Source organism: Xiphophorus hellerii, chromosome 1 (assembly GCF_003331165.1).
Source record: "Xiphophorus hellerii strain 12219 chromosome 1, Xiphophorus_hellerii-4.1, whole genome shotgun sequence".
Taxonomy (NCBI): Eukaryota; Metazoa; Chordata; class Actinopteri; order Cyprinodontiformes; family Poeciliidae; genus Xiphophorus; species Xiphophorus hellerii.
This window is the reverse complement of record NC_045672.1, coordinates 8,645,052-8,660,185: the sequence shown is the minus strand read 5'-3', so window position 1 is coordinate 8,660,185 and position 15,134 is coordinate 8,645,052. Positions and strand designations below refer to the sequence as shown.

Here is a 15,134-nt window from a genome sequence, read left to right as displayed (position 1 = left end):
ACAGCAACCTCTTCCAGGAAGCGGGGTAGCTTTCTGGGGCCGTTATCACCCCTCCTTGTTTACACTGCATTTAACAGGAGATGAAAACGTATCCCACAAAAAGGCAAATTCTAACACAGTGTGGTGCAAATCCTTTTCAAATGGTTAATTAAACAAAGAGAAGCATTTTAATCCAGCAATTTTAATTTAACACAATTTACAGATGAGATTTTCTGTCGCCTATAATAACCTTCAAATCATTTTCTGTTTACAACTTCTTTGCTAAAAGAGGAAGTAAATCTTTCATCCAAAAATAAGAGTGTTAGTTTTTCCTCAGGCATCTTCTAAGGCACCCATCTCGTCTCTTGCAAACAGTCGCACCATCAGTTATAGACAATGGATGGATAGATATTCAAAAGGAATCTTTTTTGCTCAAATTGGACACAATTTAATTACACAACACTTCCTTAGAGGTTTGATTTGGTTCAGAAGCCTATTAAGGCCAGCCAACTTACAAAATATAAGTTTATGTGATCAAAACAAGCACCTGCTAGTAGATATTACTAGTGTCAAAATAACTACATTCCCTAACAATAAACTATGAGAAGAAGAAAAAAAAACTTTGTCAAAATAATAGCCTACTGGCATTTAGGAATTGATGCACATGTTATGTGACAATCGAATCATCACTGCACGCTCTGACAAGCAAACTAGCTGCTCAGTCCAAATAAAAGGGCGCTGACATACAAGTGACCCTGGTCAAATCTATATATGTGAGGTTTGTGTGTGTTTTTCGTACACAGATGGCATTGATGTCTGACTCGTGGCCAGTGAAGGTCTGCCGGCACATTCCTTCTCTGATGTCCCAGAGCTTGGCTGAGGCATCACAGGCTCCAGACACAAACAGTCTGCTGTCCGGCGACAGCGAGAGGCTCATCACATCACCGGTGTGACCAGCAAACGTAGTGGTCTGCTGACCAGTTTCAATGTCCCACAGAGCACTGCAAAAAAAATAAAAAATTAAAAAATGCGTGAAAATAAATTCAAAACAAGTTCTCTTCAAAATGAGAAATTAGCAATGATTGCAATATAAACTATTGTTTTCTAATTTTTGTTTTTACCAAAACAAACCCAATATTTGGGAAGTGACTGAATTTTCTGAAATCCAAAACTGATGCTTATGTTTATAGTACTCTTGTAGATAATCATCTCAAGACGGTCTTCACCAATTACCATTGAATGTGATTTGACTGTACTGTATTACAATTTGCAGCTAATTTAACTATATCTAGTTTTATCCAGGTGTGAACACAACTGAATTTTGAATTTGGACCAAACTGAAATCTGTATGATACTAACAGGATCTGTTTGTATGGTAAAGGGCAAAGCAAAAAGAAATACAAACAAACAAACAAAAAATATATACAAACCATATAGACTGATGTAAGGTTGGACCATATGATAGATTTTTTTAAACCAATGGCGATTGTTTTGGGGGTTTTTTACATTAAAAAGAAATGAAAAATGACAAATATTTTTATTAAATAATTTTTATGTGAGTTAACTTGAATTCAAAGTCAAAATAAATATAAGCTGTAAAACCGTGTCAAAAAAGATGGTAGTTTTATCACTTAACTATGAAAATCCAAGGAGTGCATTGGTGACAAAAAAATTACAATTTCCAAATAATTAAATCTCCAAAAGCAAAAATGTGATTTATTGATAAAATTGATTTATCGCCCAACCATAGACTGACACTAAAGGAATAGTAAGTGATTTACAATGTTCAAATAGCGACAAAACATAATTTAAGGTCTGCATTTACACTGATTTTGTCCAGCAACATAATTCCTGCAATATCCCAACTCACCAGGTGGTGTCTCCAGAGCTTGTGACAATCTGGTTGTCATCCAGGAAGCGACAGCAGGACAAGTAACCTGAACAAAATCAAACCCGCAGATTAACCAATGTAATATGTATTCTCAACTTATAAGTCATAAGGACTGCATATTATTTTTCATTGTATAGAAGAAGGGACCTGACTTCAAATGGTCATCACACCCACAGGGGAGGCTATGTGAGCTGCATGTGGGAGGGAGGGGAGATGAATCGACTAATTCTCCACAAAACAAACAAAAAAAAAACACTCTGGGGCATCTCCTGGTTCATGACTTGCTTCCATAATTCATCCAATACTAGCTGGCAGAGTGCATTCACCCCTCCCTGTAGTGAAGGAACTGGAACTAAAGTGCTGACACACTTCCTGCGTCATGTGACACTGATCAGATGAATGCTCCTTGCTTAAGTGCTCAACACTTTCATTAGTCTGTGATGATACGAGGTTTAACCACCAACCCATATGAAAAAGATCGGACCGACACCTTTTAGGCGCAGTGATCACAATGCTTAGAATAAGGGGAAAAAAACACAATGAGGTTCCAACAGATTCTTTACTTCTGAAGACTTGATTTTCAAGTACAAAACATTGGGTTTTATCTGGATGCTTTTTCAACGTGAAGCAATACAATGCTGGAGTTGGCTTCTGATTTGGCAGTGCTGGATATTTTAACATTAATACTTTGACTAACCCTATATTAGACTCTATTTTGCAATAATAAATACAGATTCTTTTAGGCATATTTTGTTATATTTCATTTACTTTTGCTTGCAAGTTTTAAATATATTTCTCAGAGCTTTGTTTGGAATCTAAATCAGACCCTGTTGAAGAACCAATAGTTTAAAATCGTCAAGTCCAAAGAAAGCTGCGAGTTTTGAGGTTTCATTTCCTGGTGCCGTCAGTAACTCAATGAGCTGGACTGAAACTTAAGATTAATGAGGCAGATTGCAGATAAAAGGCCTCCAATGACAAATGGAAAAAAGTTAAATTTCCCAGATTTTTCTAACACTCTGATTTTGACTTTACAGGCGGTAGAAATGGGAAAGAAGCTTAGGGGATTAAATATTTTATTTACTCTGCTCAGCTTTGTTCCATACTTGGAAAATGAATGAAATTTTTAAGACTGGATAGGAACTTTCAAACCTTAAATTTCACAGCTTCACTATATGAGAAGGAAGAAACTTGCAAGTAATATGAAGTCCTGTGAGACAAATCTGACTATTTACTGATTGATACATTCAGCCTTGTCAAATGTTAAGCTTCTGGAAATTCAGCAATCACTGATTTGTTTAGACAAAATGAAGTCATGAAGTTTTTATCCTAATGTTAATTCACAGCATGTAGAGGAACAAGACCAAGGAACTTGTTATTGACAAGATAATGCACGTAACAAAAATTTGAAAGCAGAATATCAGTTAATTAAAACCCAAAACATATAAAACTGCAATATGGAGTTAAACATTGTTTCAATAGTTGTTGAATACTTACAAATAATCATTTTGCTCAATAATATCAGTGATAAGCTTCTTTTTGACACCATGTCCTCATTTTTTGAAGGCTTTAGAACCTCTGACTTTGAGTGGACTGAGTTTTTGTATCATTTGGAAAACCAACATGACAAGAATCATGACTTAAACATACCGGCGTGATGACAAAAGTGTTTCTTTTTAACATATACTTTCTTGACAAATTTGAGTGACTCACCAAAATAGTCAACAAACCGATGGACAAACCAGAATCGAGGTAATCCAAATGTCCCGCCTACCTGTGTGTCCGGCCAGCTCACGGCTGACGCGCACGTTTCCTTCACGGGTCTTCAGGTTGTAGATGGAGCAGATGTTGTCCAGGCCACCACAGGCAACGTAGTTCCCAGAAGGGGCATAAGCGCACGTCATCACCCAGGAGGAGCGCAGCGGGATGGCGTGGACCTGGAGGAGAGCAGAACGATTTAATATTAGTTTGCTGTGACAGATGGAAGAGTGAGAGAGAGTTCAGTCTGCAAAATTAACCTTTCAAGGACGCAAACCCCTCCATACAAAACACTTCATTGGCACCTACAAACACAATATGCCTAGTACTTTGTCAATTTAAATTACATTCCTTCGAAATATGGAGGTTAGTTCATATTTCGGAGGTTAGTCCATAGAACGTGCTTTGATGTAAAGGTAGAAAATATTTAACCTTAGCAATTTAACAAACACTTTAGCCTGATTAAAATCCCTTCATTCAATACTCCACTTGCTCCACTTTCAATTTATAGTATTGGTCTAAAAAAATCCTGAAGGTCATTTTAAAAAAACTTTTAAAATGATTAAAACTTGGGCGTGCCGTGGTGGGATAGCACGACCCATGTTTGGAGGCCTTGAGTTCTCGACGCAGCCGTCGAGGGTTCGACTCCCAGACCCGACGATATTTGCCGCATGTCTTCCCCCCCTTTCCTGTCAACCTACTTTCATATAAGGGACACTAGAGCCCACAAAAGACCCCCTGGAGGGGAAAAAAAAAAATCTTTAAAACTTACAATTTCAAGTTTTTTCCATGTTAATATTTTTTTACATGATTTATTTTTTTTTATTTACTGAAAATATAACAAAAACTGCTACTTTCTTCTGACAGCAACGCTCACCTGACTTGTTTTATTTCTTTAAAGTCTTTAATCTACTTTGTTTAGGAATTACATCTAATTAGTTGCTTGTAACCGACAACAGTTAGACTGTGAGCCTTTTCTAAAATATTTTGAGATGATTTATTCACAAATAAAGTAATCAGAATTGCAACACGACTGAGGTTTTTACCTTGTTCGTGGTGTAGCTGTCCCAAATAATGAGTTTGCCATCCTGGGAGGCGCTGACCAAAAGCCTTCAGAAAAACAGACACAATTTTTTTGAAATAATTATTTTTGAAATCTTTTGCTATGAACCTGCAGACAAAAATGACTAGAGCAAAGGGGACATGAACATTTTAAATATCCTAAATATTTTAATAAGCTGCACTTTTTAAGAATGAAAACAGCGAATTTTATGAAATAAACAGACCATTTTCTCACAAAATGTATTTATTTAGAACACCCCTCAGTAATGTTTTCACAATAAAGACCATTTCAAAACAACCTTAATCTACGGAGCCCTCTCAGGTCCCTTCTGTGGATGTCATTTGGTATCTGGGTGAATCCAACAAGAGTAACCACAGCGACGGTCCCAAACCACTTTGGTACAGGAGAAGCTCTGAACAAAGCAAGGGCTGCAGGGACCGTGCCAGTCTTAACTACAGTACTGACAGTAATAAGTTCAAATGAAGACAATTCTGCTTAAAGTACAACATAGGCCCGACTTTACCATGATTAATCTGTTCTGGACATGAGCTAAATGTATTGTTTAGATTATATGCAGGAGAAACAAAGGAGCTTGTGGTATACTGTGAGGAATAAAATATGTCCAGTTTGGATCAGACTGTGTACCGCAAGAGTCAGGGCATCAGCTGAGAGACAATGATTCAACGGTTTGGGACACTCATCCCTCAAGGGAAGACGAGGTGGAGACTTTCGGGGATAAGAGCATTTATGAGTTTTATTTACCAAATTCTCATTTTAAAAACAATATTGTGGTTAAATATTGAATCAGGTTAAAAACATCCTAGTGTTGTGTATGAAGAATGATAAAAAAGTAGAACAATCCGGCAAAATATGACTTAAATGTGCTTATTTTCTTTTTAAGGCTTCCCTTTATTATTATTTTCACAGATTACTCTACGAAATAACATTTAGGCATATAATGTGGAAAAGTGTTATAAGATTGATTTTGCAGCCATAATTTGTCAAAGATATGTTTTGAGGATTCAAAACTGATTATTATGTGGCATGTTTTCATGTTCTATGAAAAATCTACATGAATTTAGAGAAAAATAGTACATTATAGAATCACAAAACTTAATGTCTCACTGATTTGAATAATGAAACATTTTTGTGTAGAAGAGTGGGACTTTTTCAGATTGTTAAAAATCTATTACTCTTTATATATATAAAAAACATAGTTCCAATTTCTGTGTAAACAGTGTCTTTGTTTTCTGTGTTTACTAATTTTATAACCACTCTAGTTTAGCTGAAGGCAATAGTTTCGCTTTGTCGTGACTAGACAAAGTGTTGATTCAAGCAACACCGATAAATACATTGCTGGCTGAAAAGAGTAGAAGTCTAAAGGAAGGGTTTTGGTGATCAAACTCAACCCCAGCTTCCACAAAGGTTGACTCCATTTTGAGTATTTTCCCTACCCTCATGCCACATCCCAGTGCACACAAACATGACACACCAAGACGCAAAACAGCACACACTCGAGCTTCCAGCACATGTTCAATCAGCTCTCACAGCAACAAATGTTTTACTATTTTCAGTTTGCACAGACAAGAGTATTGTTATTGTAATGATCGATCAAAAATGACTAGTAAAACTGAAGATAACGGACTGAAGGACGTCATGGTGAACTCATTTTACATTCAGGAGGAAGCAACTCACAAAAATAAAGCATTTCACATTTGGTTCCTGGAATCAGACCAGGAAGACAGGATTGGTGAGAAAAAAAAACAAAAAACACACACACGCAACTGAATGAATTTACCTTGAATCAGTCCCCCAGTGCATGGCATAGATCTTAGCCAAATGCCCCCTCAGCGTCCGTCTAGTCCGCATCTGAATTCGGCCAACGGGGTCAATGTTTGCTGTGATCTAAGCAGGATCAAAATGAGACAGAAAGGACGACCCTCAAAACGTGTACTAATGTGGCCAGAGTGAACACCATCGAAAACAAAATGAAAGCCAGTTACTGATTATGAATGATTTTTCTTACCTGAGACAGGGTAGCATCTGCACACGCTTTCCTGGCATCCTGTAAAAAAAAAAAAAAGATCCAGTTATAACCACGCACAAAAAAAAGGGGGGTTGACTTGCGACTTGCAAATAACAGTAATAAAGTTGAAAAGCAATGTGAAAAGTGAGTAAGCGTCATTTTTATTAGAGTAGGGCTGAACGATTAATCAGATTAATTGTGATGAATTGGTTATTCAAGTAATCGTCAACTAATTTAACCATTAACTAGAATAAACAAACAAACAAAAAGCCATTTGCTGTAAGAACACATTCACAGGAGTAATTAAGCCAAAACTGTACAAAAAATATATTTATTTTAATTTAAGAACTCAAGTGGCAGTTTTAGCTTCACCTAGTTCTGCAACACAATCTCCTATTAATAACCTTTTGCATCCCATTATTAATTGGTTAACTAACAGATGAGCTCAGATGAGTATTTTTAGCTGCAAATGATCTAGCATATCCTAAGGGAATGATATTCTATTGCATTTTAGGTAATACAATGTTTATTTTCTTGTTTATAAAGGAATTGAACCATCCATTTGTATATTTTAATGTATTTCTAGTAGCTAGCTAATTGATTTTCAATAAAAATATCAGATTGATCGATTAATCATCAGAATTATTGACAGATTAATCAGTTACTAAGAATTGTTAGTTGGAGCCCTATATATGCGAGTAACAGATTTAATCTTCAATCTACAAAGCGATTAGTAGCAGCACAAGTAGAAAGTTGAAAAACTGTGGTGAGTCTGGATTTGGAACCTCAGTAAAACTAAAGATAGGAAAAACTGGGACTTACTCGGATCTGGTTCTTGAGCTGCTCAGCCTCCTGGCGTAGCTGATCCAGTTCACTCATTTTCCTCTGCTAATGGTGTGCTTCTCTCCGCCGCCTAGACTCTTGCCGATCTAAAGAAGACAAGAAACGACAAGCCTAACATCAATACAACTGTTTCCTTTTCAGCTCTATGAACACTTGGAGACTGCATTTTAATGACGCTGGTTAGTTCACGCTTTAGTAATTGGTAAAAATTGTATTTTTTTCTCTTATGCCACAAATTTATGGACATAGCAGGTCAACAAAATGCAGTTTCTCTTCTATCCTTTCTGTGTGGCTCAGACAAAGTGGATGCGAATCACTTTTGAGACAGCTCAAGACTTGTCCTTGCCAGCTTGAAGCCGTAACCTAGCAACAAGCACAAGGCAGCTACTTAAGGCTTAAGATAACAAATTTGAGGAGGATGTTGAATTTGTTCGTTCTTCACCCAAACAGAGGCAAACGACTTGGAACAATGAGTGGCCATTACAAGTCCTTGAATGCCAAAGGGGACCGGGAGGGAGTGGGGGAGAAAAAAAACGTGCAAAAAAGTGTGCATTAACCCTAACCCTTGGATAGAGGGCCTAAACATATCCCTAATAATTTGTTAAAATTAAGGATTTGTGTGTCAGATATATATATATAAAAAAGAGACCACCAGGGATTCCCTGCACCTCTGTAGCCGCAGGTGAAAGGCGTCAACGCTCTGGCCTGTGGACTCTCAACTGCCCTCCAATGTCATTCCTGTAATCCTGGGACACAGTTGATTCAGCTTCTCCAGCCAAATCCGGTTAAGACAAAACCTGCTGATGATCCTAAAAGCAGTGGCTGTTCCGCTGACCCCAATCCTCTGGTTCACCCTCTTAACAGCGATACTTTCACTAGCCGTTCAAAATGAACGGATAACAGAAAATTTAGAAAAAGTTACCATGGGCTTTGAGGCCTTGTTAGAAAATAAGTTAAATGCAAGAAGCTGCCGTATTGCAAGGCATAAAAACAGGAAATGAGACATCTAATGGCATCTTTAGTTACATCATTTATAGCTCAGTCAAGTTGCTCAACTTAAGGAAAAGAAAAAAAAAAGACATTTATATACCTTGCCCTTTTTCCATTATTTTCAGTTACTGTACACAAAACGTTGCACATAAATTAAAATTAATTTAAAAAATATATACAACCAACTAGAGTCAAATGAATTAACTTTATCTGCCCAACTCAACCCATCTACAGCAATAACCGTGTTATAACCTCACCTCGCTGTGTCTCGGTTTGGATTTATGTCCTTTGTCCAGAAGGCTGATGAGACGTTCTGAATGAACACCTTATCCTACATGCGCCTGAGACTTTATCTGTCACCTGATTGGACAATGCTTCTAAATGGGTCTATCTAAGCAAGGTGCCTTAGCCTCCTAATCTTCACGATGAAAACGTCTCATGGATAATATTGCTGTAGTATTCTCATCTTCTCAACAAATAACCCTAAGGGCAATGGGTAAAAGAAAAGTGATGTTGATGCCAATAAAAACCAGAACTCATATTGAGGATATGGTTATATTTAAAATACTAGACTTTATTTTCCTGTTTGAGAAAGTTTAGAAATACTTCTATGCACACTTCTACTGTGAAAGCATTGGACTTTTAGTTTAAACTAAATGAGGAAAATTTACCCAAAACAATAACCAGAACTAAAAAACGTTTGATATTCAGAATATTCCTAAAATTAAGGCCAACTGTGTTTCACTACCACTATTGTGAATCACAGTCATGACTGCTACGCACATCTGTCTGAGACGAGACTTGAGATTTACAACTTCTTACTACAATAGGACAGTTTTAACCTTTTGTGGGACCAAAAGCCAATGATACACCAGATTTAAAGGTGTGATTTATAAGCAGTTGCATTTATAAGTAAAGTTGGCAAATTGGTGATTGGTCTGGTGACTGGGTCTGGCCACTTTCTGACTTTACTGTTGGTCAAAAACTCAAACATTTCTCCACTTTTGAGAACTCTCTTATCTAAGAGTCATCGGGCCTCACTGAAAACAACAATCTTTGGTGCCTTTAGTGTCCTTTGCCTTTTGTTCTTTTCCAGTTTTGTCCTTTTGCAATCAACTTTATTTGGATATAAAAAATAAGCGCCCACCCCCAGCCAGGTGTGACAGTGGGTAGGCTTTCCCCACATTGAACAGGATACAATGTGGGGAAAGCTTCACAATCCACAGTGGTGGATTTGCTATTTTAAAAGAACAGGATACAATTTCTGCCACAGAATTGTCAGGCGCAGCAATACGCCGGATCTGCCGCTTCTGTCTGTTAGGACCTGCTGAGACAGGGCTCAGCTGTGCTTCAGTTCGATTCCCCTGTGGGAGAAACCTGAACACAGCGCAGCACTCTGCTGTAACTCTAAATCATTAGCACCAGCACTTCGTTTACGAAGCAGAAGAACACATCTTCCTTTAAGTTTTGTCTCCATGTTAACACAGAGATAGAAAGAAATAACCCAAGCAAACCTAGATTTCAGAAAAAACAGGAATATAGGGGGAGAATTTTCTATGTATGGTATATTGTTAAATTTCCTCAAAACCAAGAAGATTAAAGATGTATTAATAATGACATTTTAAATGATTATCTTGTGAGAAAGGAAAATACACAATGGCACAACTTCTATTCCACTAGCAACTCTGTGGCTAATGGAAGACAATGTAAATTTCCACTCCAGAGCCACAAGATACAGGAAGTCTATTTGTGCCCTCCTTGGGAACGTTTTGTTGAATTGGCAAAGGGGCTATTTGATCCAAAGCAGACTTCACCAGACAACAGGAAGACTGAAAGAAGAGCAAAGTTGCTATGTTTTACTCTTTTGAGCTTTAAACCTCTGCCATTCAAAATGCTGGCAACATATTAGAGATCTCAGAGTCGAGAAAAGGAACTGCATTCTCCAGGAAATTCAAAGGTGGTGATGCTAGCAGTGCCAATAACTAAAGATGCTAAAGATTTTAAAATGTAAACCCTGTAATAATTGTGTTTTAAAATAGTAAACGTTGTTTGTAGTGATTCCACACTCAGTGTGATGTACTCTCTGCTTTTTAGTATGAATAATTAATGATTCCTCAGGACATAAAATCTAGAAAAAAAGTTACAATTCTTAAAAGACAAACCAGACACTGAAAAAGTGGCCACAAAATCCTGACTGTTGCATTTTGAGTGAACGTACATTTTCTGACCATGCAACCTACAAATGCTAATTATACAAATAGCTGTTAGATTTAAATGACATCAACTTTATATACTTGCATTAAAAAAATGTTTTAATTGTAGATATGAATTTACAATCATGTTAATATTTCCCTCTTTAGACTTCCAAGTAGTAGAGGAACTGTTCACACTGGTGCCCTGTGTGTTGAATCAGGTGTTAATGGGTTAAACAAGAAACACATGATCGATGAAACTTATCAGGCACATTCCAGTGTTTTAACCTTTTCCACTAGCTGAAACCATTAAATACACATGCTTAAGAAAGAGATAATCATCTGTTCAGTAATAACTGGCCAGATTTTGGTGGTCTTACTCTTCAGACTTTGTGCTCCAAGATAAAACCGAATCCAACACCCCCCGCCCCCACTCCACACACACACAAATCTCAAGAACAGGCCAGTTTCAAAATGTTCAAATACCATGTACTTTAAATGCAAAAGCTGCAAAATAAAAGCAGAACCCCTCGCTGGTGATGATCAGTTTTAGCATAAGTGGTGTGATTCAGAGGAATCTCTTTTTCCCATTTTGCTAGTGGTGGGAGTGTAGAAACCACTGGCAGTGCAACAGATAGAGCCTCGACTTTGCTGCCTTCTCTTTCTGCCAGCTATTTTTAGTTAGGTGGTGGGGGAGGAGGAGAAAGAGGAGGAAGGGAGCAGACTTCACATTTTCCAGCCACTCCTATCAGCTCCCACATCTCGAGTGCAACAGTGACAAGGAGAGAGGAAGTGTAATTTGATTCCATACAGACACAGAGTTCATTGTTATTTCTTCCTCCCAAACAGCAGTCATAATATATGCACAGCGCATTTTCACACATCCTCATTTGTATATCCTCAGTTATTGATGTAACTAATTAATTACATCAATAACTGATAATTAATAATGGGCAACAAGAAGAAAAATAATCACTAGAAAGCAAAACAAAACCCCCCAACAATTTATAAAATCTTACATTAAATTCTTAATAGGTGCAATTAAATCAATAACGTGTCACACAGTAAAAACCTCAACGTTTTTACTTTTACATACAATAGGGCTGGAGCGGAACCTCTCCATTAAAGCTCAACAAAAGCGCTACTGTACCAAGTGCACAGGGATATGAATCATAAGATGCTATAAATGGGGTTTGGCAGTAGTTTTTTTGGAGTAGACATTAGTTGTCACCCTGATGACATAAGGAGAGGGGAAGGCAGAGAGATGTTCTGGCACACAAGAGGATAGAGGCAAGAGAGGAAAGCTGGAGGACACAGCCAGATTAAACTAATGAGAGTGAACAAGCAGAGGACAATTGGGAGGGGAGCTGCTAATTAACCCCTTGGTAAAGGGGAGCAAGGCATGCAAGTGTCCCTGTGTCTGTCAAAGTCTGATCAGAGTGAAGCTAGATGATGGGTCTTTTATAATTTAGCATTTAGCCTGATGCAGTCAACATTTCGGGACATACAGACTAAGGGAGAAAAAAACTAGTCAGTTGGTCAGTGAAGCTGTTGCCCAATATTGTTCGACTTGTGCTTATCACTCCAACATGTAGTTGTACTGGAAGTTCCCAAAACGTTATGTCTACATTAACACAATTAGAACAATAAATAACTTCTTCCTCTTATTACTGGAGAGTCAGTTTAAGGATATAAGCTTTTATTCAAATAACTTACCATGAGCTACTTTACATATTTCGCTGTCAGTGTATGTGAGCAGACCATCCTGGATTACAGAGAAAGTTTGGCTTAGTAAGAGTAAGTCTAAGTTGTGTAGTTACGCAATAGTATGATTCTTTGACCTTTAATTTTGTTAATTTTACCAACTTCCAGACAACCCCTTTCAACAAAATGGTGTTTATGAAGGCGCTGGAAAGATGGTGACCTTAATACTGCAATTTACACCTCCTGCATGGATACCAGCTGCCCCACCCTGTGCCTTCTTGAAGGGCTGCATCTAGTCCTGCGTGCCTGACTCTTCCCGTCAACTTTCCTTGGTGCTTCAGAATGCCAGTTGCTGGTGCAGTTAATTTGTTGCTCCTACAAACACTTTAAAACTGCAGTGGTTTCTGAAGCCAACGCAGTTGCCTGAACAAACAATCACCCATCTGCCTCCACACCTTAACACATGAACAAGGCATTTATGAGCGGCACGCTTCCTTTTCATGGGTGTTCCCTAGCTGTGTTCATCTCTCTTCCCTTTGTCAAAACACTCAGCGGATGTGGCGACAGAGCACACACACTTTACAAATACAATCACTTGGTGGTTTCTTTCACTACTACTTGACTTGCCAGCGTCCACCCCAGGGCTTGAATCAGGCTATGCAATCATTTGCGTTACAGTAACAGGTTACACTCAACATCCTGAGAGGCAGGTTCAAAGAAACCGACAAACAAATCAAAAAACAGTTAGAAGTGGTTTCTAGTTTCTACAGCTGGATCCCATACCTGGCTTCAGTTTGTTAGGGAAAAAATTCTGCTTAAAATGTATTACTCCACATTCTTAAGTGGAATATCTTGTTTTAAATTTTGAGAAACGGTGCAGATGAGCTCATGTCATCGGGTACAATCCGATTTAAAGTTTGAATTTTCTCCTCTGCCTTCAAATACCAAAGATAAATGATGAAACTAAACTTTAGTGATTGTATAAACAAGCCAAACAAAAATGGATGTATGAAGTGAAAATTATAAAATAAAATTTTAATGTTTATGATCCAAAATTGTGTTTTTGAAGTGAATATTAAGTTTGTGGCAATTAGTAATTAATCACATGATAAATTAAAATTAGCTAAATAATTTCCATTTTGCACTTTTTTTTTTTGAAGGGTAAGTTTGTTGACAGACTTCATAATAATCAGAATCAGCCACTGGGAATCATAGTAATCAAAAATAGTTTCAGTACAGCCACGCCCCCAATAAAAGCTAAAAAATAAGACATGGGTAGAAATGTGCAGACTGCAGTCATGGGAGACATAATCCATTTTATTTATTGTTTTGTGTATGTGTGATTATTTCCATTTTGTTTGTTTCTGGCTGTGTCTTATTTTTAATTATTACACAGGTTCAATGTGGAGTGCTGTGTACATAATTAGTTTATTAGTCAATTTATTGCGTAGGAAAATTTGTTGTTGTGCAAGGCCTGGTGAATCACCTCTTTTAATTGGAAATCATCCTAATAAATAGATAATAGATTCTGCACTATATAAAGCTGTCTAGTATATAGACTTAAGTCAAACAAGAATTTTGCATAATACTTTCATTTATGGTTAAACATGCTGAATTTGGCCACTTTGCCCTAGTATATAACAAGCAATATGATGCTTTAAGTGGATATGTGCTCTCCCCCCCCCCCCCACTCCCACTGCTCTTGTGGTCCAGTTGGTGGATGAGAGTCCATCTAAGTGCTATGGTGAAGTGATGCATGGTAAATGTAGCTGAAACACAACCAGGTCACAAAGAAGGCAGGAACAACAGGGCTGATGAGGCAGGATGAGAAGACAGAAGGGAATGCTTCTGGACATTTTTTTTAAAAGCCCCATCCAGTCTTGTTCTGCCATCTTCTACATCACACACATTCCTTCTCTCAGAGATGTCTTTCCTCCCCGGATGCAAAACAACTACAGCACAATGAAGAGGAAAGCGACTGTTGACTCCCCTAATACTAATTTGTATATTGTGCTTTTGCAGAAGCAAAAACTCTTACACGCATCAATCCTGTATATATTCAACTATCCAAGTAGCTGCTTAAAAAAAGAAAAATGGCTGAATTAAACATCGAAGGCTTTGGGGCCCATAACCCATTTTGGTCCACTGAAAGTGGAGCATAATCCTGGGGCTACAAACAAGTATGCATATGCTGGCACAATGCTGATGATGCTCCATTCAGTCTAGGTGCAGATTTAACAGGTTTTTTTTTTTAACTGAAGGATGCAATAAATTAATCAATTGGCTTTATTTACCTGCACAAATATTATGAAAATACCAAGCAAAAGGATCTTATTAAAGTAAAATGAGTTGTATGTCTGAAAAATTGACTCTTTTAGCTAGAGATCTTTAAGCTTACAATAATACTTTTGGTAAGAGAAGAGCGTCAGAGTATTTTAGAGTTTGTGTAAGATTTTGTGGGGATGACAAGCTATGACTAAACAGATCTGAAATTAGTCAACCAAGATATTGACAATGTTGAACTTTATGCCGTTTTCCAATGAATTACAAAAAATATATATATACTGTGTGGTAGAAGGGCAGAAAGGAAATAAATTTTATAGAAAATTATAATTCCTAGTCCTGAAAGTTGTGAACAAATTCAAAATGCTCAAAACTCGATTTTAGTCCGATTTATCTTTTTGTAAAATT

At 37.4% G+C, this 15,134-nt stretch overlaps 1 protein-coding gene across 1 annotated transcript in view; it reads right to left on the bottom strand.

The window, feature by feature from the left end:
* Positions 1-15,134, bottom strand: part of gnb1a (guanine nucleotide binding protein (G protein), beta polypeptide 1a) — a 34,610-nt gene that overhangs the window by 6,586 nt on the left and 12,890 nt on the right. The window contains exons 2-8 of the mRNA XM_032570595.1: positions 7,537-7,643; positions 6,715-6,753; positions 6,487-6,593; positions 4,672-4,735; positions 3,642-3,804; positions 1,850-1,916; positions 779-980 (exon numbers count right to left, since the gene is read on the bottom strand). Coding sequence (XP_032426486.1) covers positions 779-980; positions 1,850-1,916; positions 3,642-3,804; positions 4,672-4,735; positions 6,487-6,593; positions 6,715-6,753; positions 7,537-7,593 — 699 coding nt within the window. The 5' untranslated portion in view covers positions 7,594-7,643. The remainder of the gene's footprint in view (positions 1-778; positions 981-1,849; positions 1,917-3,641; positions 3,805-4,671; positions 4,736-6,486; positions 6,594-6,714; positions 6,754-7,536; positions 7,644-15,134) is intronic.